Here is a 26,467-nt window from a genome sequence, read left to right on the forward strand (position 1 = left end):
ACTTGATCAAAACTGAACAGTGACTAGCACTAGGCCTGGAACTGTCTCCTTTAATATGAATAAAGTTGATTAAACTTTTTTTGTGCTGCTTTTGTATTACTATTTTAAAAACCTGACTTTTTAAAAAAAATAGCTAAAATGCTATTCCTCACCGCTGCTATCAAGAAAATCATGCAGCCAGCACAGGTACAGATTTCTGATCATGTGGCACACTGTTGAAGAAACTTGGATGCCCCTCCTTAAGGAAGTGCAGACTTATATTGGTGTGTTTTTGAGCTTGGGAAACATATCCAATTTAGCCTGTAAATGGCAATGGCTCTGATTCTAACATGCTGTTATTATGGCTTTAAAAAGAAAAGGGAACTGCTGTTTTTCAAAAGGATAACTTTTCCAGAGATGGGGGAGATTTACCTGCATGACTCCCCGTTAATTGTAGTCTTAAACTACTTTGAAGCTCAGTATGCTCTCTGTTGGTGTCCTGCCAGTCCAAAAGCAATTATTCCTGCCCTAGTGGTAGGAGACAAATGAGGACTGAATGCAGGGTTAATGGTTTTATAACATGGCTTGTATCACGTGAATTCTTCTGCATGGAAAAAAATGAAATGATCAAATAGCTACTATACCTTAGCAGTAAAGATCCATTCTTCCTTTCCAAACAGTGCAGGCGCTCTGCTTGTGATCTTTATCACATTTTCCATAAATCACAGTGACTAGGATTTTAAACAATTTAGGGCTCAAACAGGATGTCTTTAAATCCAGAACATTAAAAAAGGCTTAATATTGTTATAAGAATGATTTATATTTTGCAACATGTTTTGTATTGGATCATCAATTCATAGTTAAGAGGGAGAGGGGATGGGAAGATGATAATGCTGATAGAAACCTAAGAGTTGATTTGGATGTTCTGTTGAAAGTATCACACACTGATGCTTAGGACAATGCTTGACTTTTATATTCTTCTTAAGTGTCAAAACATTTTAAGTACATTATTTCAGTAACTCTTACAACTGTCCTATAGCCCTGTGTTATTATTTCCATGTTGAATATGAGGGGAAAGAGGCTGGTTGGCACAGAAATATCAGCCTCCTAGTGAATTCATGGACAATGAAATATTTGACTTAGGGTAGCACATACTCTTAGCCTTTCTGCCACACTAGCTATCATCTTACCGAGGTCCTTGAAGCTCACCGTTCTCCATTTGTCCATACTTTTCTTGAGAAGTTATCTCTTGTGAAACTTTAACCCTCTCCTTTTATTGCCACTTTGTGTGCTGTCCTTAACTACCTGTGCCATGGTTTGAATCTCTATGCATCATGAGCAAAAGTTACATATGTATCTTTTAGCTTGAAGACATATTATGTTCTCTGGTGGAAAATACATCTCTAAGCAGTAGAGATGGGCATGAACTGAAATATGAACCAAAGTTTGTGATGAACTGGGCCGGTTCGTGGTTCTCACACCAGCAGTTCGTCAGCCCATTTCTAACTAACCACCATGAACTTTAGGCTGGTTCATTTGGTTTGTTTTTTGGTTCAACACTGCAGACAGCCTGGCACCAATCAATTAGTTTCCTAGGCAACAGGGGATGGACTTCCTGCACACCTTCTGCTGACCCAGAAGTGGCCTTCTGCTGACCCAGAAGTGAAGATTTGCTGACCTGGATGTGACGTTTTCACAAACCAAACAAACCAGTTCGCAAAATTGGGCAGGTTCATGAAAGTTCATGGTTTGTGGTTCATGAAATGCGATGAACCACAAACCATATGGTTCGGTTTTTTTCTGGTTTGTGCCCATCTCTGCTAAGCAGTGTTCAATGCCCTTAATAGTTCATGTACCTAATTCTCAACCTGGCCAAATCTGAAGATACTTGAATCTTGAATCAGGAGCTGTGAACAGATTAGACAGATCTTTCTGAAAAATACCCCAGGTTTGCAGAAAAATCAGATTTTTTTTTAAAAAACCCAAAATGATAAAAGGAACATATGTAACTCTTAAGAAACTCTTAAGAAACTGATGTGTTGGTTGCTAGACAACCATAACAGTTTTGTTAGTGTTCCAGGCTTGGTTTCTGTCAGTAGGGAAAGGAGGCAGGGCCCTTTCCAGGGCTATTTTGGCCTTTGAGGCCAGGACCTGCAGCGACCATGGAACTTGCATGACTTATCCAGGCATGGCTGCTTGCTACTGTCCAACAATAGCCACCCCACAAGAGTCAGAATGGCGTAGTGGTTAGACTTTTAGACTAGGACCTCAAATCCCCATTCTGCCATGAAAACTCACTGGGGATCTTGCACCCATTGCACATTCTCTGCCTACCTTACCTTGCAGGCAGGGGCGGATAGGCCATTAATAGCACCAGGATGCCTCCTGGTGGGCTGATGTCTGCCACCTGTGCTGAGCCAACCATGGAACAGAAGGGCTGAGGCTGGCCACATGAGCTTATGGAAAGGGAAGATGGTACCAGACTGCCAGAGTTGAGGTGGGGAAAGTGCCACCTGGCCTGCCTCTGCCCCATGTGAGGCAAGGCAGGGAAGGTGGTGCCTGGTTTGTACAAGCAGGAAGGCAGCACTTGGATTGCTCACATCCTGTGTGAAGTGAAGGAGGCGGCAGTGCCCGGTTTTCCCCATACAAGGTAATGGACGATGTACCAAGTTTAGCCTGTGCTAGGCAAGGGGGGGAGAAAGCGCTTGGCTCAGCCTGTGCGAGGAAGTGGCAATCCTGCTTGCAGGGCTGTTCTGAGGATAAAATGGAGGAGAAGAGAATGAAAGAAACTTCTTTGAGTCCTCATTGTGGAAAAAGGTGGAGTATAAATGAAGGAAATAAATAAGAAATATAGTTGATGGGAAGAAGAGAAGGGTGAGGATATGGGGGTTGCCAGGAAGAGAGAAAGAGTTAATAGTATTGGAAAGGGGGATACAAGGAAAAATATGGAATCCCTCGCAAACTGTTGCAGTTTCCTCGCTGCAACTGAGCCTGGCCTGGAAACGGACACCATTCAACTAGACCATAGTTTTGCTGGGCACAGTGCAGATTAACACTTGCAGCAGGTGCTCTTGCAAGATGCCCTGTCACCAGATAGGCACACGCAGGGCTTTTTTTCAGCTGGAACAATTCTGGCACCTTTTGAAAATGGTCACATGGCCAGTGGCCCCGCCCCCTGATCTCCAGACAGAGGGGAGTTTAGATTGCCCTCCATGCCACTGGCGCAGAGGGTAATCTAAACTCCCCTCTGTCTGGAGATCAGGGGGCAGGGCCACTGGCCATGTGACCATTTTTGCTGAGGGCGATGTGAACTTTAAAAAACTCCCCCCCCCCCGTTCCAGCTGACCCCAAGTGATGTCATTGTGCAGTCCTGAGTTGCACCACCTCTTTTCCCAGAAAAAAAGCCCTGGGCACATGAATCATGTAGACCCAGCTGTATTCACATTTAAAGCTCCAGATAACATAACTGCTGCATCCCTCGTTGTGGGGCAATCTATTGGTTAGGGGCAAATTTGCCCTCTCTTCCATCAGTGCAGCTCTTCCCGAGGAAGAGATGGGAGGGCGGTTTTACTCTCTTCCTCCTGCGCTGTGTAGCCCCATAGCCTGTGGTAAAGGGAATCAAGGGAAAGATCCATTATCCTTTTATTTATGACTTGCTGAATCCATCCCTAAAGTTTCGGAAATATGCAAAAATCTTTTCAGCTTCTGCACAAATAGGATTTACTTAGCAAATGGCTTTGTACTGAAAAAAATCATGTTTTACCTTCAGTTTATGAAGAACTCTGAGAGGAATACATTACTCTATGTATTGCATCCAACCTTGGTTTTAAAAGCAGCTTCAGATAGAGCAATTTAGATCAGAGTTGTGGACTGGAAGGGGCAGCTTAAAGGACAGTTTTGAACAAAAGTGACCAATGAGAAAACCAGCCCCCTTCCTTCACCTTTTCTGCTGCAGGGTGGTGGTGCCAACAGAAGTGATCTTCCATCTGAGGGGTGATTTGCCTTTCCCACTGCAGACCCTCACTCTTCTCACGCTGTAGGGTTCCTCAAGAGGGGAACTGAATGGGCTGCAGAAAGAGCGGGGAAGCAGGCAAGTCCTTTTCTGCAAATTTGCACTACTAGTTTGTTGGCTATAAGCCATGCTTTTGTCTAACATCTAGTTTGACCCTTAATGGCTTGTCTCAGATGACATCAGAGCTCTTTTTTTAAAAAATGAAGGTGTGAGACTCTGATAGGTACAGAATTTTAATCATCGTATTTCTATTATCCTTCACTGAAAACAGAAGTCTGTGAGTCTGTGACTCACCTGATATAGTTCATGTCAGCAACTGAAATGAAAAGCTGTGGTCCATTACCCCAGAAGATCCATGCATTGCATGCAGCACTGGAGATGGGGGAAGGGTACAAAAAGGGTCTGAGAGGTTATTTCTGAAAAGAACGTAAACCATCAATCTCTCTCTCTCTCTCTCTCTCTCTGTCGTTATTTTTTTTTGTTTTGATTTATAACAACTGCAGTCTGCAGCATTATGAAAGCATGATCAATTTTATGCTCTAACATTTGCTTCATATTTTAGTGCTTATGCTGTGTTATGAGTTTCTTTAGATGAGCAAAACAATAGTTGTACATAGCCAGGGGCAAAATAAATCTTGAGCAGCTGTGTGCCTGCTGGAAAGAAGGTATTTTATTTCCAAGTTAGATCACATTTTGCACCATTGAGCATCTAGGTTGTTATCTCTTTGCTTGTGGGGGGCAGTAACACTCCACAAAATGTAGATCTGATGCCTGGGGATGCTCAGAAACTTTGCTTGGGATAGGAAGGTTTCATTTTTTTTTGTGCTGACTGAGTGGTTTTCTTGGAGACCACTACATTCCTGTGGATAATAATCTGAGGGTCAGAATAAACAAGTTCTCTTATAGATGTTTAGGCTGCATAACGAAATTGTTGGCAGTGGAAAGTGCTGTCAAGTTGCCAACTTATGGTGACTCCATAGGGTTTTCAAGGCAAGATAGGAACAGAGGTGTTTTGCCATTGCCTGCTCCTATCTAGCGACCGTGGATTTCCTTGGTGGTCTGCTATCCAAGTACTAACTAGGATGGCCCCACTTAGCTTCTGACAAGATCAGGCTAGCCTGGTGATGCAGGTCAGAATATGTAACAAAGTTGGCTCCTTATAACTGGTTTTCTAGGGGTGGAGTTAATAGATTTTGGTTGGTATGAGGCCATCAATTTGGGGAGCTGAAGAGTGAATTTGTTTCTGGGGAAATCCCCTGAGGAGGCAGACTGGCAGCACTTTTTCTGAATAACCTTGAGATAGCAACATAGTACATTTTCATGTATTTGTAGTAAAATGTTTTGTATATGTAGAAACTCATTGTTTCTTTTCCTGAGTAAACAAAGATACCACACCTTGATTAAAAATTGGTAAGCTAACCAGGAGCCACATAAAGGCCAATTTTCTATCCCTGAATATGTACATTGTCTTAGTTCATACATAGTTCAAACATAGGGTTGCCAGTCCCCCTTACCCTCCTGTCAGGAGGGGGAGAGACCTGGCCCTTACCTCCTTCTGGCCCGCGGCTGCTCAGTGACAGCATTTCTGGTGATGTCACCAAGCAGGCACAGGGGTGCATCCGCTTCACAGCAGGCTGATTTGGGCCTCAAACGGGCCCAGTTCAGCCTGTTTGGGGTCCAAATTGGCCCACGGAGAAGCACAGGAGTGCTCCTGGGGGTGGCGCGATGATGTCAGTGATGTTGTCGCTCTGCCCTGGGAGTGCGCCTGGGATGCTTGTTCCTTCCTCCCCTGCCAGCCAGGTAAGTGGAGATGGGGGGGGGGAAGTGGGGGATTCCCTGCCCCCTCCAGGGGAATGGGATCCCTAGTCATATATCATCTAATTTAAGTATGTGGCTGTCCTCAGACAAAGAAGCTTCAAGGGCAGATTACAACATGAGATGCTGAATTGTAGTTCATTTACAAGGTTAGAACAATGGCCTCCCAGGAGCTGAATAGAGACATAGGAGTCTCATTTAATTACAGATGCTAATTTCTGCTCTAATCAACCTGCATTGTACCTTTACATTACTTCACCCGACCCACCTCCTGACTGGGATATAAAGACTCTGGGATCTCCATTCGTCTCTGTATCTGACGAAGGGAGTTCTGACTCTGAAAGCTGAAAAATCTTGTTGGTCTCTAAGGTGCCACTGGACTCAAATCCTTTTGTTCTACTGTGCCAACCCACACAGCTACCTGCCTGAAACTAAAGTATAATTAGTGTTGTGTCTGAATGCAGGCCACTCCACTAAGTATGGTTGTATAGGATTCGTGCACGTTTAATTTCAGTTAAACTTCAGTTAATCTGTGGTTTTATGGGATGTCTGAATGGCGATATCCTGGCCCAGTCGTGGCTTGTTCCCTGTCAGGGTAAGGCAGTAAAACAGTGATTGCCCCAGGCACACCAAGATCTGAATCTGTGAACTGAATCCTGGTTCCACAAACTATAAAAATAAACCATGGTTTCATGTGCTATCCAAACTTATACATTAGCAATGCAATCCTAAGAAGAGTTACTCCAGTCTAAGCCCACTGATTTAAATGGTCTTAGACTGGAGTAACTCTCCTTAGGATTGCACTGTTAGTCTTCTGGTGTTTCTTTCTATACTTGGTTTCAGCCTTAGGGCTTTTCTGCATCAAGTTTTAGTTCCAGTATATATCATATAAATACATAAATACAATTCTTAACTGCATTGGTTTTCTCCCTTGCTTACATACAGTATTGTTTTCCAGTCATTGCTCTCTTCTCTTTCTTCATGTTTTTTCTGTGTTTCCAATACCGCTTATGTGCAGGTTTAAAAAAACTCGAGGGAAAGGGTAAGTAATGACTTGCAAACACTACTGTGTATAACAAAGGGGAAAAAACAGTGAAGTTAAGAAGCTAAGTTGGAGCAAAAACCCAGTGTGGAAAAGCCCTTAGTCTGAGACCGACATAACTCTTGCTGGTGATCTGAGGAAAAATGGATACCTACAACCTGACTCCAACGTCCTCACACACGTAAATCAAAAACCTTTTATTAAATGAGAACTCTGCACAAAACATTCAAATGAACAGCTTCTGAATCAGAAATTCTTGCTGGATTTTGCTTAGAGTTCTTTTAGTACTGTCAGTGAAATGTGAAAGACTGGGACACAACCCAGATACTTAGATGTTCCTTATCAACCTTGTATTTCAACACCTTTCTTTTTATTTATGCCTTAGGTCTGAAAGGGCTTGTTTGCTTGTTACATTCCTTCTGTTTGTTCAATGTTATTTCTGCAAAAAAAACAAAACCCATCAGACACAGAGCAGACAAATATTGAAAATTACAGGAGGGAATAATATCTTGGAGTGTTTGAAAGAAAATTGTGCTGCTGAGACCTAGTGAGATTATATATTTTTGTTCTCAAGCTGCTACCTGGCTATTGACGGCAACGCTTCACATTCAAGTGACCTTTGGAGAATTGAGCTTTTGCTGCTACTGAAGAAATGCGGTTTCAGCTTCCTCATTCAAGAGCAATGGAGGTGTTCATTGGCTGACTGCATTGGTTACTGCCCAGTTCACAGCTGGTATTTCCACAGGGAATGCACCAGAAAGAGTTTTCTGAAACCTTACTTCTTTCCTAGGTGATCTAATCTGAAATGAGATCATAAGTCTGCATAAAGGAACATGCCCTGTTAGGAAAACTAATCTGAAAACATGAGAACCCAGACCTAGAGCTCACTGAGGTGTCAAACCTGTGTATGGGGGCACAAGTGATTTAATGCTCCTCCATGTCTTCCCCTCCCCTACCTTTCTGCGAAGAAACAAAATTATCAGTAATCTCTCAAATGTGTTTGTTTTCTAAAGGAGAGTAGTACATCATGGGAGCCTTCTCTTACAGTCTGAATTAGTTCAGCCGAGTCACAGATTTACTACCTCAGCGAATGCTAACCACAGTCCAGCAAATGTTAAATATTTTTAAGTCCCATGGATCTCAGTGGGAGAGTTAAACACATTTAAAGCCTTCTAATTAAAAATCAGCCCAGCATAAAAAGTACTGCTACTTGCTTCCCCACTTTCCCAAGCGGTGAAGAGTTCTGGGGATAGTAGTACTTACCTGAGCTGGTTTCCTTTGGAGGAGAGCACACTGGAGACATACGGCATTTTTGGAATATTGATTACATACAAATAGACAGGTAGAGCACAGATGGAAGCAAAGACGTGCTCCTAGAGGGCAACAGATTCAGTAGCTTATGTCATATCCCCAGAGAGAGATCCTGGATCCCTCCCCAAGAGCTTCAGCCAACCCATGGCAGTGCCTCTTTGCTTCTCTCTGTCTTCTATACCTTTTCTTTACACACAGGCACACACCTGCCCCCTCCCTTCAGCTAAGACACATTACCATTCCTTTACTGTGGGCTATTGTGGGCTTCACCTCAGGAATACCACTTTAGGCTCAGCTGATTCACCGTAACCAGGATCCAAAACTGTAATAATATTTAACTTTGGCTAGATCATGATTTTAATAACTTTTCTGAGTTAATGGCCATTTCCACACATGTTGAATAATGCACTTTCAATGCACTTTCACAATCCTTTTGAAGTGGATTTTTTGTTCCACACATGGAAAATCAGTTTCAAATGTTCATTAAAGAGTATTGAAAGTGGATTATCCAACGTGTGTGGAATCAGCCAATAATAAGCTGCTTAGGACCAAATTAGGCATGACAGTGTTGTTGTGTCTGCAAGGGGGGACACTGGCACCATTTTAAAGCTTAAAATGGGTGATTTAAACGAGTTGTGAGGGCCACAGTGTGGCAGGATGAGGCACTCTTGTCCCCCCTTCCCGTGTTTTTTCACGTGTCAGAAATGGCCATGTGGGGAAACACAGTCATTTCAGCATGGGCGGGGAGAGAATAGTTCTTTGTCCCCTTGCATTGCAGGCCCAGTCAGGCCCTTGTGGCATTTTTAAATCACCCATGGCGGTGGTGGCCCTGTGGAGCACACAAGGATGCTGTCACATCTAGCTTTGCCCTTGGTGTTTATGTGACATACGTGACTTTATAAATATATATTTTTAAAAACACCATTTGTACTGTAGTCTGTTCAGCCTCCAACTTAAATGACAATTTTAACACAGAAACCAATGTAAGCAGTGGAGAATGACTTGAGTTTGGGGCCCTGGTTAACAGAACTTCAAACAACAGTGCACAATTTATCAATTGTATACTTACAGAGGCTGTAATCTGGCTAGACCAGGCAAGTCTGATCTCATCTGATCTCAGAAGGTAAGCAGGGTCAGCCTTGGTTAGTAATTGGATGGAAGACCAGGATTGCAGAGGTAGGCAATGGCAAACCACCTCTTTTACCCTTATGCCTTGAAATCCCAGCAGGGGTCAGCTATGACTTGATGGCATTTTCTACCACCACCACATACTTACAGAGATAAGATAAGATTGTTCTCATCACCTTTTACACAGGTAGTATATTGGGAGAAATATATGGAGAGAGCTTTCCTTTCTTCTTTCCACCTAACTGGTAACTGGTAATTCTTTCCAAGAATTAAGCTATTCTAAAATGGCTCTTCTCTGTAAGCCCTGGCTTTGGGGGCAAGGAGGACAGTTACCAGGGAGAGGGCCTTTTCTATGGTGGCACCTTGACTGTGGAATTCCCTCCTCATAATTCTTAGTAGGGGACCTAGCCTCTTCAGTTTTAGAGGCCAAATCAAGATCTTTTTATTCACATGTGCCTTTGGTTTTGATTTTGATTTAAGAGTATTTTAAGTTTTCATATTGTTCAGTTGTATGTCTCTCTCTCTGTGTCTTTTATTTATTTATTTATGCTCCATTTTCTCCCCAATGGAGACCCAAAGCAGCTTACAACATTATTCTTCCCTCATTCATTTTATCCTCACAACAACTCTGTGAGGTAGGTCAAGCTGAGAGAGAGTGACTGGCCCAAGGTCACCCAGCAAGCTTCCATGGCAGCCTGGAGATTTGAACCTGGGTCTCCCAAATTCTAGTTTCACTGTAACCACTGCACCATGCTGACTTTTTTGTCAGCCGCCCTTCATAATGCTATGGTTTTATTTACTTATTTGACATATTGCTATCTCATCTTCCACCAAATAAACAATGACAACATTATACGAGTATAATAAAAGCAAAACCAGACCTGAGTCCTTGTTTGCGCATCAGTGTTTTTTTTTCTGGAGCTAAGTGAGAAAGTTTCCCTGCTAGAATTACTGTGGAGCTAGTATGGGTTTTTTGGGTGGTCAGCTCCCTACGAACTGTTGACTTGAGGCATGATACTGAGGGAAAATAGCCTGTGAACACTGACAGCTTGGAGATGCAGTTTCAACTGAGCACACAGGATAAGTTCTCATTTGGCAGCATTTCAGCTCTGGTTGGCTGCCAGCGCCTCAGCAGATAGTAGTTTAGCTGTTTCAGGGAATATCGTTAGCTGTCTTCCTCAGCCCTCTCACGTACCCCTTCCCACAAAGACACCCAGTGAGGTTGCTAGGCAACAATTTACACTCTCCTCAGAACTCCCTCCCCCCATGGCATCATTCTCAAACCTGTCATTTCTTAAAAGCTTACATTATCCTGTCAGCTAAAAAGTTGATACCCTGGCAAATTCTACAGTGCCTCCATTTTAGCCCACTGTGGTCTTTGCCAGTCTCCATTTGGATTCTGCAGAGGTTTGCCAAAGCAGTTATTAGGCTAAGAGTTATGCGAGTAGACTGTTAAGTTCCTGACTCTGGAGCTGTGTAAATCAGATGCTGCTTAAGTTTAACCTCTCAGTCTGTTCTGTTGAGGCTAAGGTTCAGTTCAGATGTCATGCAAAACCATGGTTTAATCAAACTAACTACGGTCTGTGTGACCATCCAAGCACAGGTTACTCTACTTACCATAGGCTAGCTAGAGTATGATCTGAAACCATAGTTTTGTTTATTAATTGCAGCTACTTAGTCTGGCCTTCATGTGACAGACTAACACAGACATCCTAGTTTGTTTCTCAGTGCCACCCTTGCTGCCATGTAGGCCAGGGGAAAGCAAAGAAACAAAAGAAGATAACGAACCCATCATTGGCCAAGGCAATTCAAGATTTGAGTGATGGTCTGTGAGCTCAGTCCTGATTTCATAAACTAACTATAGTAAAAATAAACTAGTCCTTCCATTCAAGTTAGAACTGTTTCTGTTTAGACTTTCTCAGTGGCCACTCCAGTACTATGGAATGCTTCCTGAGAATTTGAGAAAGGCCTCAACTTTGCAAAGAATTCAGAGGATTTGTGAAGCAGTTTTCTGACATGTTGATGGCACATAAATGGAAGTTACAGTCTGCTCCTTGTTTCTTGTATTTCTGTGAATCGCAGTCTTAGTTGGTTTTAATGTAAGCATCGTTGAGTCCTGTTGACTGGAAGAAAAGTAAGATATCAGTATTCTGAATAAACAAACCATAGTTTTGCTTATGTCTGAACTGAGCCTGTTTATCTCAGGTCCTTTAGGTGTTTACTCCTCCACCTTTTGAGGATATTACCAAGAAGACCCTCATTATCCCGATGTATTTCATCAAGTAAATTGCCCCTACCTCAAGAATCTATAGGTGTGTGACAGAATAACAGCTGATAATTCTAACGCTGTTATCTACCCATCCAGATGGGATGCTAATTGTGTGAGTATCTCTGTTATAAGCGAGAAATTAGAGCATCTTTTCTTGAGTTCAATAGATCATTGCTGAAAGCTACCTTTCCCAACTCACCCAGTGACCTCAGTTCTATCCCCAGAGGGATGCTACAGGATCCCCCGCCAATCTGGTCTGGAGGAAAATTCCTTCCTGAACCCAAAATGGTGATCGGCATTACCCTGGGCGTGTAGGAAAGGGCCACGAGAGTCTAACACCAGCTAACCCTTTCATGCCCCCCCTCTCCCGATCTGCATATATCATAAACTTTTGAATTACTCTTAAGGACCAGTACAAGCTACTCTAAGGGGGTTTCTCAGTTGGAGATGGTTGTGTGACATCTTGAGTCATACAGAATCCTGCTGTAGAATTCATCTTATATAGAGGCACATCTAATTGCGAGCAGGAGCATCACTCCCATCCTACAGTCACTCCAATGGCTACCTGTCAGTTACTGTGCTCAGTTCAAGGCATTGGTTATTACATACAAAGCTCTTCATGGCCTTGGCCCAACATACCTACGGGACTGTCTCCCTCCCTATGTCCTCCCATGGCAACTTCACTCATCTGAACAGGGTCTCTTGCAGGTGCTAGCCTGCACATGGGCAACATCAACAGCAGCCTGTACACGGGCTTTCTCTGTACTAGCCCCTATCCTATGGAATGGCTTGCCTGAGGAGGTCAGGAGAGCCCCACGCTCCTGGCTTTCTGCAAACAATGCAAAACCGAATTATTCAAAAAGGCTTTTTTCTCTGATAGGAGGGCGATATAAAATAAAATTGGTTAGTCTTAAAGGTGCTACTGGACTCTTTTTGATTTTGCTACTACAGACTAACACGGCTAACTCCTCTGGATTGTAAGGAGAGGGTCTCGGATGTTTCACTAATGATATAGGAACCATAGATTTCACCATTATGTTGCCTTACATATTATTTGTTGCTTTAAATATGTACTCCTATATACTACCTGTGCTTCAGGTTGTTTAATGTCAGTCCTAAAATTGATTATGTTCTGTTTCAGCAATTCTTCAACCCCATATTGGATCCTTGCTAATGCTATGTCTTTGTAAACTTGTATTCATTTACCCTATGACATTGTTTATGGAAATGCTCTTAACACTGTATGGAAATGCCTGCCCTTGTCCTTGCTACTGATTGTACTAATCTCACACTATGTGATCCACCTTGAGTCTCAGTGAGAAAGGCGGACTATAAATGACATACATACATACATACATACATTCCCATACGGATGGCAAGAGAGTTTTGTCTATAAAGCCATTGGCTTTTAAAAGGTTTTATCTTACTCACTGGCAAATCTCCCATTATCTTAATCACCAAGTAAAGCAAGACTTTTCATTCATCTAATGTGCATTCTCTTGGAAAACGTACATCGGCGTTTGTTGCTTTCTTTCCTTTGTAAAGACACAACTTTTCCATTGAAAATCCCAGAATATGATGTTGGAGATCAGATGAGAAGCTTGAGGAGTGGGAATATACAGGGATACATTACAGTTGTATTGTCGAAGGCTTTCACGGCCGGAGAACGATGGTTGTTGTGGGTTTTCCGGGCTGTATTGCCGTGGTCTTGGCATTGTAGTTCCTGACGTTTCGCCAGCAGCTGTGGCTGGCATTTTCAGAGGTGTAGCACCAAAAGACAGAGATCTCTCAGTAGACAGAGATCTCTCAGTGTCACTGTGACACTGAGAGATCTCTGTCTTTTGGTGCTACACCTCTGAAGATGTCAGCCACAGCTGCTGGCGAAACGTCAGGAACTACAATGCCAAGACCACGGCAATACAGCCCGGAAAACCCACAACAACCATACATTACAGTTATTTGTTCATCTAAAATATACCTGCAGCCATCCTGAGAGATCCAGACCTGCATTATATTTGCATAGCTACTTTGATGAAGTTGGCTTGTGTGTATTTGATTTTCCAAGACAAGGGTTCATTTTATGTTGGTTTCAGGAAAAAATGTATATAACAGCCTCACACTATTTTTTTTGGTTTCTTTTGCAGAAGAAACAAGTGAGCCAGACAAAGATCCGGGTGATCTCAACAATTCTGTTCATCCTGGCTGGCTGTATAGTTTTTGTGACCATTCCAGCAGTCAGTTTCAAATACATTGAAGAAGAGTGGTCAGCTCTGGATTCCATTTACTTTGTGGTCATCACTCTCACCACTGTTGGCTTTGGCGATTTTGTGGCAGGTGAGACGTTTGACTAGTAAATTGGGCTCAGGACAGAATATGTTTCCCTGAATTATGTTTGTAAATTATGTTTGGAAATGAATACGCTTTGCAGTTTGTTCTGATTGCAAATTAGAAATGTGCCTTGGTACAGCTAGAGACAATATGAACATGAAAGTAAGCTTTCGCATACATAGGACTGAGAGCCACATTTGCAAATGGTGTGCTGTGCACGCACTGTTCTCTTCCCAAGTTTTGCCAGTGGAGATGTATTTTGGCATGAAGTTTCAAAAAAAGCTACAATTAGCAGTCCAAGAAAAGAGGTGTTGCCGCTCACCGGCAGATCATATGCTTTGTATTCAGAAGATCTGAGGTTCAGTCCTTAACAGATTTCAAGTATCATATTTGGGGGGAAATCTTTCTCTGTTTAAGACCCTGGAGAGCTGCTGCCAATCACAGCAGACAATACTGACTTTGATAGACCAATGATCTCACTCCGTGTGAGGCTGCTTCACACGAGGGGAAGGAAAGGATTGGATGTAGTCCCCTCTTGCTCTCCTCTTCCTTCCAGACAGCTGATCAGTGTGTAGGGGTGGGTAGAATTTTTTGAGAGGGCTCCCAGTGCCTGGGCCCAGCTCTGCACTCATTCTATTGGATTGGAAAAGAGACTTACATTGGTTAGGATTCCGTTGATGAGTTCTGTCCTTGCCAGATAGCCTCTGCCGTGGAGCACGCATCCTCTTCCACTACCTTTTGCATTTGCGCAGAGGCTCATTGAAAACCATTGAAGTTATGCAAAGGAAAGTGTTAGTGGAAGCACGTATGTGGAACTCTTTCATATGTTCCAAGCCGTTATTTTCATTTTGGGTGTGGAAGGTGCAGTAAATAGCAGGGTGACAGTTGGAGTGCGAGGTACAATTACCTTGCCTAAGAAATAAATGACGAATGGCTACCATTTCACCAAGTAAATTCTGAATAAATCAACTCTGTGGTATCCCCTACTGGGAATCAGTGATATTTAAATGGCACGTATAAGTAAATGTGATTTCCCCCCTGTTTTATGTACATTATTTTCTAATACTGATAACCATCTAAAGGATGGCAAAAAATGTTTTTGGAAAAAACCTCTCTGCAAAAGGGAAAGACAGGATCACAAGTACAATCTGTCTAAAAAGCCATTCCAGGATTTTAGCTAAAGGGTTATATATAACAGAATGTGGATGGCAGGGTGTTTTTGGAACCAGCTTGCAGAATTTTACTCTTTATCCTTAATAGAATTTTTGGCAGGAGACCCATCCCATTATAGAATTCTGACATTGGATGCTAAAGCCTAATGAGGTGTGTGCAGTGTGGATGTTATGTACTTGCTGAGATGAGAACACTACAGCCCTGAGCCATAAATATCTGTTCTTGTCAATTCCCAATAAACAAGTGTGCATTTTGGGGACTGGAGGGCAAAGAAAGGAAGGAATATCATTCTTTAGGGCTGTGATGAAGAGAAGGTCCTTTAAAGCCAAGTTACATACTTCTTGTTCCTGGTATCATTTTCTGTGAAACTTTTGGAACACAAAGTGCATTCCATTTCTTGGGTAGAACCAACCAATCTTTACTTTGTCACCATTATTTTTTTTCTGTTTGATTTGGTATGAGTGCAATGAATGGAGGATGCACAAAATTGAATTATGGAAGGTGATCATTTATCTCTCCAGTGTTGTAATATGTCTGTGGCTACAGTAAGAGTATGGCGGTTCCATTTTCACTGACCATCTATTAGCCTCCAAGAAACAGGCAAATACTTTAAAAGTATCCTTATGATTATGAGATGTGTGTAGTTTATACTTCTACTTCCTATAAAATTCCTTTGGACACCCAGTGAGCAGGGTTACAGCCTTTCAAGACCATTAACTTCAGTGGAGTTATGGTCAGCCGACACTGTATGCTTTGTAACATGTATCATCTGGGTTCCCCAGCTTTGCTTTTACTGGGACTATCAGACATCGGGTGCAAAGAAACTAATTTCCCAACCATGCCCTCCATTTCCCAGTCATGCCCAATTCAGAGTGGGACCTCTAGTCCTCCATTTGCAATCAGTGCTTCCTTTTCTGTTTTGGATCAGAAAAATGGCACTGGGGAGGCTTTCTCCCTCTGTGCTATGGTCCCAATCCATTTCTGTGAAAAAAAATGAGTTCCCTTGTACCTGAGGTAAGTCCAAGTCAGGTTAGGGAATCCCAGATATTACACTTTACAAATCATAATTAGTTTGACCCTTGGAAAGGGTATGACTCTGTTTAAGATGGTTGTGAATGTCAGGAAGATTTTTTAGCACCTCGATGTCCAGTAACGGCAGTGTGGAGATCTGTACTACATGGACTAATGTAAGACAGAATCCTTCCAAAGAAAAGCACTTTACATCCTTTTGACTACAGTGGAAAGATGTTAAAATGCATAGCTCTGTCTAGCTATTTGAGAACCAGTTTGTTGTAGTGGTTAAGAGCAGCGAGACTCTAATCTGGAGAGCGGAGTTTGATTCCCCAGTCCTCCGCTTGAAACCAGCTGGGTGACTTTAAGTCAGTCATAGCTCAGTCCCACTCACCTCACAGGGTGATTGTTGTGGGGGATAATAATGACATACTTTGTAAACCACTCTGTGGGTGTTAAGTTGTCCCGAAGGGCGGTATATAAATCGAATGTTGTTGTAGTTGTTATTATTGCATTTTAAAATATTGCTCTTCCTCCAAAAAACCCAGGGCAGTGTATGTTGTTCTCTCAACCTTCAGCCTACCCTAACAACAACCCTCCGAGATAGGTTCAGCTGAAAATGTGTGACTCATCCAATCTCCCCCAAAGACCAACATGGCTGAGCAGGGGTTTGAACCTGGGACCCACTGGTCCAAGTCCAACTCTCCAACAGTACATGATGCTTTGTAACATGTATCATCTGGGTTCCCCAGCTTTGCTTTTACTGGGACTATTGTTGTTTAAATCTTTCTCTTTGAAATCAGAGTCAAGTCAATTGGCAGGACTATTCCCATGTGACTATAACTGCCAGTTACAATCATTGCCAGAGCCCCTGCTCTGCATGCCCACACCTTCAGAGGTGAGGTGGGTGGGTAGTGAGAACAGGGCCTTCTCTGTTGTGGCAGAAGGGTTATGGCTGTATGGTTCAGACTAGCCTATTCTTAACAGATCTTAGAAGCTAAGCAGGGCCATTGACAACAGCATTTGATTTATATACCGCCCTTCAGGACAACTTTATGCCATACTCAGAATCGTTTACAAAGTATGTTGTTATTGTTGTTATCCTTACCACAACCACCCTGTGAGGTGGGTGGGACTGAGAGAGCTCTAGAGAGCTGTGACTGAGCCAAGGTCGCCTACCTGACTGTGTGGATGGAGTGGGGAATCAAACTCAGTTCTCCAGATTAGAGTCCTGTCGCTCTCAACTACTACACCAAACTGGCTTAGTACTTGGATGGACCAAGGAAGTCCAGTGTTGCTTTGTTGAGGAAGGCTCCATGCCCAGAAGATGCCAAAAAATCTCCGAGATCCCTGGTCAAACTGGCCTGGAGAAAATTGCTTCTTGACCCCAAAGTGGCAATCGGCATTATCCTGGGCATGCAAGAAAGCCACAAGAACTAAGCACTGATGTAACCCTTCCTGCCCTTTGCGTCATGATCTGCCTTGATTCACGGAATCAGCATTGCTGTCAGATGGCCATCTAAAAACACAGAAATCTGAACAGGAGAGATGGGGAGTAGTAATAGTTACCTTGGGCCATCTGCTTGCTCTGTGCCACAGATCCCTTAATCTGCTTCAGTTTGATCTCCCACTGGGATGTATGTGATTAGAATAACCTTGTTGCAGCATAGCAACAAGCGCCCCAACTACTTGCCCTCTCTGAGCAGTCAGAAAATCCAGAGGTGAAGCAACACAGTGTATGTTGAGGGAGACTTGCATCAGAAACAACATTTGGGCCCCAGCCAAACAATTGTACGCTTTGGTTTTTATATGAGTCTTCAATCATTGTAAGCACGCTCCTGAACAGGCTGGGTAAATTGCACTTTAAGGCTCCTTTGGAATGTATCAGGTTGCTAACAGCCTGTAAAAGTGCAAAAGCTCAGGGGGGATGTGGGAGGAGAGTGAGGAAAGAAAACACTGAACCAGAAGAAAGAAAGAGAAAGAAAGAAAAAGAAAGAAAGAAAAATCCTGAGTTTTCCTTATGGCCTCATCTGAATAAATGACGTTTTGTGGGCCTTTCTTAATTAACCACCACATTTGGCCTGTGCAGACATAGGGGGAAATAAGAGCATTCATGGATTTCTTCTCCCCCATTGTAGAGAATTGATCTACAACTTCAGCTAAAATTCAGAGTATAACATAAAGTCAATTCAAATTTCAGTGTGAATGCATTTATGTGGAATAATTAGAACATTTTCTCAAGGCCAGCATGGATGTGACAGGATTACCTGTGATTCAAATCTCATAAAGTTTTGCTTTGCTTTCCAATCAAAGTAGCTTCAAGGTAGGGGCTGAACTACAGGAAAGTCCTATAACATTTCTGCCATGAATAGTTTCAGACCATCTTGCTTTTTTGTCCTCACCCCAATTCAGGAGGAAATACCGAAATCATTTATCGGGAGTGGTATAAGCCCTTGGTGTGGTTCTGGATCCTTGTTGGCCTTGCTTATTTTGCCGCTGTCCTCAGTATGATCGGAGATTGGCTACGGGTTCTTTCAAAGAAAACAAAAGAAGAGGTAATTACAGGATAATGATATTGGGTGTGGGGTGGGGGGGGGAAGGTGGAATTGTTACTTGCTAGTAGATATGTTAAGCCATTCCTCCCTCCCCTTTCTGCTTTCTCTCTGCTTTCTTCAGCAGGCACTTTGTAGAACTGTAGTATTGATCACAGCGTATGAAAGAAACAGATTCAGGAATTGATTGAATTACAAAGCGCTTTGATGATAAAAAGTGTGACCGTGACAAAGAAGTTCACTGATTTTAGGGTTTCCAGGAATTTCACCCTATTGAACTCAATACAGTAGCCCCTTACAAGGAATCCCAGTTTCTAAATTGCAGTATTGAGCAATTTTATCTGTAAAAATGTTGATATTATTTGTTATGCATCTCTAACAATTTTGCAGAGAACAGAAAAACAATATACAAGATAGGGCTGAGTTGCGACTATATGTCATTGTCTGGTAACGCCAAGTCTCAAAGGGCACTCCTATGCCTTCAACAGCCTACAGTGAGAGAAGTTGTTTGTCCTGCAGTGTTTCCTATATGACTGTAAATAGAGGTGTGAGATCTGGGATTTGTGATTCAGCTTTATAGCCAGATTTACACTCGCTTTCTCTGTGGCAGCTCCCACTTTGTGGAATGGCCTGCCTGAGGAGGTCAGGAAAGCTCCCACTCTCCTGGCTTTCCACAAACTATACAAGACTGAATTATTTAGGAGGGCTTTCTACTCATATTATAGGGCTGTATCATAAGAAAGGGCTCAAAGAGAAACCTTGGTAAGGGAGAGAGACTGTAGACTAGACTATTGGGTACTGTCTGCTGATCTAGATAACGCTGCTACTGGGTAGTTCGACATTGCTGAAGATGTCGTGTTAATTACTTACCCTTTAATTCAGAAGGGTTTAATCTATGTGTTTGGCTTTATGCTAGTTTTAAAATTTGTGGCTACTATACCCTGTTGTTTTCATTCAGTGTCCCAATTGTTGATCATATTGTATTTTTGCTCTGTGAATGTCCTAGCTATTGCTTACATTGTATTCACTTGTAGTATGCAATCCACCTCAGATCTCCATGAGAAAGGCTAACTTGTTTATTCTGGATCACATAAAACAATCCTGGATCATGTCCAGGCTAGATTATTCAGCCACAGGCAGCCACAGCAGAGGTGGAGCTGCAGAGAGCAAGAAGGCATGCGAGAGGGCAGTGGTGTGAAGTGAAGGCAGGCTTCACACCATGGCAGGAGAGAGGCATGAGGCTGGTGAAGGTCAGGAGGCAGCAGGCAAATTCCCATCCCAATCCTCCACCTGAGCTCCAAAAGAGCCCTTCAAGCCATTGCCGGCCACTTTTTAAATACTGGCTGTGGCGAGCCTCACTCAACCCTCGCTTCATCTTGGGTTAGGATTCGCTACTTTTACAGGAGTCTCGGGTTGGACATTGGCTCCACTCCTTCATTTTTGTTTTGTTAGGCTTTGTTGGTTCCGCTTGCATGAGGTGGGATTTGTGTTTGGGACTGGCATTTGGCCAGGGATTGCCTTTGCTTATGGTTTCCTGGAAAGCCTTGGAAATGCTTCCCGTATAGGAAACAATGGAGAGTGGCTGGGGGCAGCTTGTTCAGGAACCAATCATCCTGAAACTTGGAGGGTCTTTAGCAGACAGGGAAGAGTAGGTTCCCTGCAAATTTGGTGGAGTTTGCTTGAGTAATAGCCCTCCCCCTACAGCTCCCCAGATAGTTTTCTCCATTATTCTGCGGTAGGGCATAATGGCTGAATAAATTCAGGATGCTCTAACCACATTAGAGAATCTCACCTGGATTTCAGGGATACTAAATTTTTTTTTGTTTCCCTGAAACCTGAATCTGGGTCACTTGGATTTTGCAGGGCACGCCGTATTTTGGGCTTTGGGGTGCATTATTTTGAATGGTATTAATGCAGGATAAGAAAGCAGATAAGAGCCAGGAATATTCTAGACCATGTAGCTTGCATTGCTTGATTTGTGGGAGAATCTTACATAGAAATATCCATTGCTTCTTTTGATTAATTTGTTTATTTAAAACATTTATATCCTGCTTTACGTCCTCAGCCTTAAGGAGGTCAATGATGTAGCAACAGGGACACAAAATATAACCATCCAATTAACAAGATTTTAAAAAAGTGTACAGATTTTAAAAACACATTGAATTTAAAAAGCACAGATTACAGATATAAAAGGCTACAGAATTAAAAAAAATAATAAAATCACACAGAATTAAAAATGTTATCATCATCATTTATTTATTTTAAACATTTATTAGTTGCCTTCCTACCTTGCAGGAACTTGAGGCAGCTTACAACATAAATAAAATAACAATCATAAAATGAATAAAACAAATATATTGTCGAAGGCTTTCACGGCCGGAAAACGATGGTTGTTGTGGATTTTCCGGGCTGTATAGCTGTGGTCTTGGCATTGTAGTTCCTGACGTTTCGCCAGCAGCTATGGCTGGCATCTTCAGAGGTGTAGCACCAAAAGACAGAGATCTCTCAGTGTCACAGTGCCAACATCTTTTCCACACTGTCTTTTGGCGCTACACCTCTGAAGATGCCAGCCACAGCTGCTGGCGAAACGTCAGGAACTACCAATGCCAAGACCACAGCTATACAGCCCCGAAAATCCACAACAACCATGAATAAAACAAAGTTTAAAAACACAGTTTAGGGCTGCCAGTCATCAACATCATCACCATTATTCTCCTCTATTTTCCTCATTTTTTTTTCACCCTGTGACTTTTGTATTTTTTTCCCTGCCAGGTTGGTGAAATAAAAGCCCATGCAGCTGAATGGAAAGCCAACGTGACTGCGGAGTTCAGGGAAACTCGGAGACGGCTGAGTGTGGAGATCCACGACAAGCTTCAGCGGGCAGCCACCATCCGGAGCATGGAGCGCAGGCGCCTGGGGCTGGACCAGAGAGCCCACTCCCTGGATATGCTGTCTCCAGAGAAGCGCTGTGTCTTTGCTGCCTTGGACAGTGGCCGCTTTAAGGCTTCATCTCAGGAAAGCATCAACAACAAGCCTAACAACTTGCGCCTTAAAGGGACAGAGCAGCTGAGCAAGCATGGGCAGGGGGCCTCCGAGGACAACATTGTCAACAAGTTTGGCTCTTCATCCAAGCTGACCAAGAGGAAAAACAAAGACCTGAAAAAGAGCATCCCTGAAGATGTACGGAAAATTTACGAGACGTTCCGGAACTATTCCTTGGATGAAGAAAAGAAGGAGGAGGATTCTGAGAAAGTGTGCAACTCAGAGCATTCAAGCACCGCTGTTCTCACCAACTTCATTGAGCAGCACATGGACCTGGAGAATGGAATGATACCCATTGAAACCAAAGAAAGGGAACATGAAAACAAATCTTTACTTGAAGACAGGAATTAAATGTAAAAAAAAAATGACTTTAATGAACTAATGTTAGTCTTTTATACATGTATAAGATATATATAGATATATGTATCAAGACATGTGCCTTATACAGACTCCTAATTCAATCTGAATTAACATAGCATCCTAGAATATTTCACTGTGCCATAATGACCGAAGCTTGCTCTGCCAAAAGAAATTACAAAGACAACACTGAAGAATGGCATCTAAAGGTGGAATATTGACAAAAATGTTAGCCTTCATAATGCTTACCATTGGGGAAATGCCAGTGCTGTGGTAATTCATCTGGAAAGGTGATCACCATGGCAGAAAAACGTGAGCAAAGACAGATGTCTTCGAAGAGCATTTTAGGAAGCAAGGAAAGAAAAGCATCAATGTATCTTTTCCAATGGATCACCAAGTTTCTTGCTCCTTTCACTGCTGAAATTCTGTTTTTTAAAAAAGAGGCGAAATAATGGGGGGAACTATCAATTTTAAAATAAGACAGTGTTTGTGGTTTGGCATGGGATCCAAATATTGGTAGTTTTCCCATTTTATATTAAAAATATGAAAACACGTTAATTAGCTTTCAATACCACCCCCTCCAAAAAAGAATGTCCACACACAAGGAGGCCACTGGAACGTGAATTGAAGCATCAACAAAGACAGAGCAGATTGGTTTTTTCCAAGAAAAAAAGAAAAGAAACAAATGAAAACAACACATTGTGAATATTTATCATAACAAATGAAAATAAAAAGAGGGAAAATGACAAAAAAATCCTCTCCCCACCCTTGGAATAAGAACTCATTGTAAACAAACAATACACTGAAAAGAAAACTGAGACTAGACTATTGGGTATTGAGAGGGAAAATATTGATAACCTTACACTCAGTTCAATAAGCAGTGAGCCACACAGGTTTTTTAAAAACAAAATTTCGCATACTCACTTTGTATCGCTGAAGGAACTTCAGATTTAATGCTGTAATACAATGAAGACAGAAAGCAAAGCCTTTGCATGATGTCAGCAGTTTGCTATTCTCTGTAGCAGAATTTTTAAAAGTAGACATAAGTGCATATACCATGTTAAGACCAGGGGCAGGGCAACTTTCAAATCTCAGGGCTCGGAGTCCCTATTTGGTGGGTTCAGGTTTAGGTCAGAGATGCAAACAATTGTCCAAAATTCCATGAGGTGGTGATAATATTCAATGGAAAGATTTTAAGTGCTTATAGCTTTAAGTGCCATTAATACCATCATATTGTGCAACTGTTTAATCAAATACTTTGCTTAATATGTTTCTTTGAATTTTCTTTTTCTTTTCCATTCTCTTTCATTTTCTTTTGCTCCTTCTATTTTCCTTCCTTCCTAAGAAATTTAGCAAAAAAAATTTTTTTTCCCCAAAACAAACAGCAAATGACAAACAAAATACTACACATTTTATATACATTGTCATATCCTGGGTGAGTGGATGTGAAAAGCACAAGTAGCTTCGGACTTCACAATGAATGTTCAATGAAGAGGAAGTGCGAACATTAATTAATGGGCATTACAAACTATGCTTGGATTCTGTGTGTGTTTATGTGTAAGAAAGGGATAGACAAGTAGCATTTCTGGTGGTTTAAAAAGGGAAGTATCTGTTTGAATAACAGAAACAAGAACATATGTCATCTGAGAATCCTTCATTTATCATTAAGAGATGGAATGTATCACATGTTTGTAGATGTTTTTTCAAAATTCACCACATCTGATCTCACATTGTACTCGCCTTCCCCCATGCTATTGGCCAGCTATAAATTATGGAGGTACAACCAAGAACAGTTGGGGAAGGACCCATGCAGCTTTGCATGCGGAGGCTCCAGGTTCAATCCCCAGCATCTCCAATTAAAAGGATCAGAAAGTAGGTGATGCGAAAGACCTGTGTCTGAGACCATGGAGATCTGCCAGTCAAAGTAGGCAATTGCTAGACCAGTGCTTTCATTTAGTAGAAGGCAGCTTCATATATTTAAGAACTGATATAATTATGTCTTGAAATTTTGATGAAGACACTCAGTGATCGACAGGAAAATCCAAGAAGTGAATTGTTATGATAACACAACATCCAGTGATGGGTGGATCCCCCACCCAAGCATCCTTGATCTGGCAATATGATTGACTTGGTGTCTTTGAACCCTTCTCTCCATCGTTTTTGAGTACAGGAAGAATGACATTACTTGGGAGAAGGTTGATGTGAACACTTGGTCCTGGGCCCATGCCAGATCATTGAATTCCCCTCCAGGCACTTGGTTTTATTCCTGCTGAAGAAAACACAAGATTGGTAACTAGAAATTCATAGCTAGATAAATCTCAGCATCCAACTGATTGTCAGAAGAATCACAGAACAAAAGTAGAGGAAGAAGCAGGGAAAATACCACAAGTGATTCGTTCTTCCACAATCCTGAGTGAAAGCTTGATTCTATAATATATTTAGGAAATGTTCATTATTTATAACAAGTAAGGTATGTGTGATTTCTATACTTGCAGACTCCTGCTAAACCTGGCCCCTCTCACTCCTGGTGGTTTCAGGATCTGGAGTGGAGAGCAGGATTCACTCCTGTCTGGTTGCAGCACTTTCCTTTCTCCCATAAAACTCCATGAGAGCCAATGAGAACCAAGCAGACCTTCATCTGCACAGCTTTCTCCAGGTTCCCATTAGATTGTTGGGAACTGTTTTTTTTATGTAGACAGAAAAATGCAAAGAAATAGGATGCTTATTCCAAGGATGATCAGTGTAACTGCACAGGTACCTTTTTATATACTATGTTGCCAGCCTACCACTTTGGTTCTGGACCTAGGAATTTTTCCACAGTTGGTGCTATACCTTTATGTTCATCATAGAAATTCATTTAGCAATAAGCTACATGTCTCTGCAGAATCACTTGCAACATCAAGCCCTTTGGTGGCCTGTATCTCCTTTCCAAGTGCCCTTTGCTACACCTTTGGTGAGGATATGTAGTAGAATATATAGTGCTTATCTGTAAGGGGAGGAATAGTAGGGGCGTTCCCTCAGATTTATCAATAAGCATTCCCACTTGTGGGAGACATGGATATCACAGATATGGTTCTTGAGTAAAAACTACCTGGCCATACATGGCTTTTAAGAGGACAAATCTTCGAAAACACTTGATAGACAGAATGAGTTCCAGCTCTGCCTCTCCTGGGAAACAGCCAATGAGAGCTGGCAGAATGCTGGAACTATTCCTGTCTGTCTCAACAGGTAAACCTAAATGTTATTGAATATTATTTGTTGCTGCATTCATATCTAGACAAAGGAAGTAGACTAGATTCTGTGGCTTGTGAGATGGTAGATTGCATCCCATTTTTTATCTACTACCTAACCAAGTTCTCCCAAGCCCTCAGACAGCAACCTGATCATGTGGAGAAAGACATCTGTATATTTTTACATTCCAATGAATGTGCATTTGTTGGGAGTGGTAGAGTTTGCTGTGATTCAAGCACCTGTCGATCATTCTATGCACTTAGAACATGTGAAAAGGTGAAATAGAGTGCCAGACTAAATAGGCCCACTAAACTATGAAGCTCATTTGGTATTTTTGGGTTTTGCATCACCCTATTTTTCTGTGTTGTGAGGAAAAAATGAGAACTACATGGACTTGTAGGAAGGAGACATGAAACATCAACAGAGCCTCTGCCAAAGTTTTCCTTTCAGGGACCTCAACTATTCACTTGTTTTCCAGCAACGTTGTGCTGTTCTCCTTAAGTATTTATGGGGAAATGCTTCTAACTCAGACGGGGAAGGTGTGTGGTCAAAGTGCCATATGCCAGTCCTGCAGCTTGCACAGGAGACTTGAGAGTGGGGGCCACATAGGAAGTCCCTGGGGAGAACTGGTACATTGAGACCATGAACGGCCTTATTTCTATCCCAGGTGAACATTCCTTAAAGAGCATCTTGGCATCAACTACTCTAGAAAGTGATTGATGCAGGGATGGAGAATACTGTTGGGTAAACTCATAGACTCCTTGGTTAAGACTTTGGGTGACTTTAACATGAAAAGATGCTTTAGAAACTCAATAAAAACTGAGAAAAGCAGCCCCCTATCTTCTTGCCCTTGCAATTTATGGATTTATTGAGTTCCAATAGTCGCTAATGCTTGTCCTGTCACTTAGCAACCTGATACTGAGAAGTAAATTCTCTAACATATGCTCTTTGTGTGATAACCTTGAGAAAGCTGATGGCCAGACCAATCACATTAATCCAATGTTTTCAAGTCCTGATCCTTTCACTCAATCGTTTTGTGGGTAGAAGGATAGGTAACATTTCAGGCAAAAGCCTGCCTTGAATTACCATTTGCTCAATGCTGTTTGGCTATGTTCCACACAATCAGTGGTTTGAATGTCCCTCAGCCAATTCCAAGAAAAGAGAGACACAGAGTCCTGTGAATGAAGCAAGTCTACTACGTTTATTAAATGTGGAAG

General features: G+C 42.2%; 1 protein-coding gene across 1 annotated transcript in view; it reads left to right on the plus strand.

The window, feature by feature from the left end:
• The window catches only part of KCNK10 (potassium two pore domain channel subfamily K member 10), a 102,779-nt gene extending 80,766 nt beyond the window's left edge, over positions 1 to 22,013 (plus strand). The window contains exons 5-7 of the mRNA XM_054971765.1: positions 13,701 to 13,890; positions 18,481 to 18,623; positions 21,393 to 22,013. Of these exons, the coding sequence (XP_054827740.1) occupies positions 13,701 to 13,890; positions 18,481 to 18,623; positions 21,393 to 22,013 (954 nt within the window). The remainder of the gene's footprint in view (positions 1 to 13,700; positions 13,891 to 18,480; positions 18,624 to 21,392) is intronic.
• Positions 22,014 to 26,467: the final 4,454 nt, after the last annotated feature.

The sequence above is a fragment of the Eublepharis macularius genome, chromosome 2, assembly GCF_028583425.1.
Source record: "Eublepharis macularius isolate TG4126 chromosome 2, MPM_Emac_v1.0, whole genome shotgun sequence".
Classification (NCBI taxonomy): domain Eukaryota; kingdom Metazoa; phylum Chordata; class Lepidosauria; order Squamata; family Eublepharidae; genus Eublepharis; species Eublepharis macularius.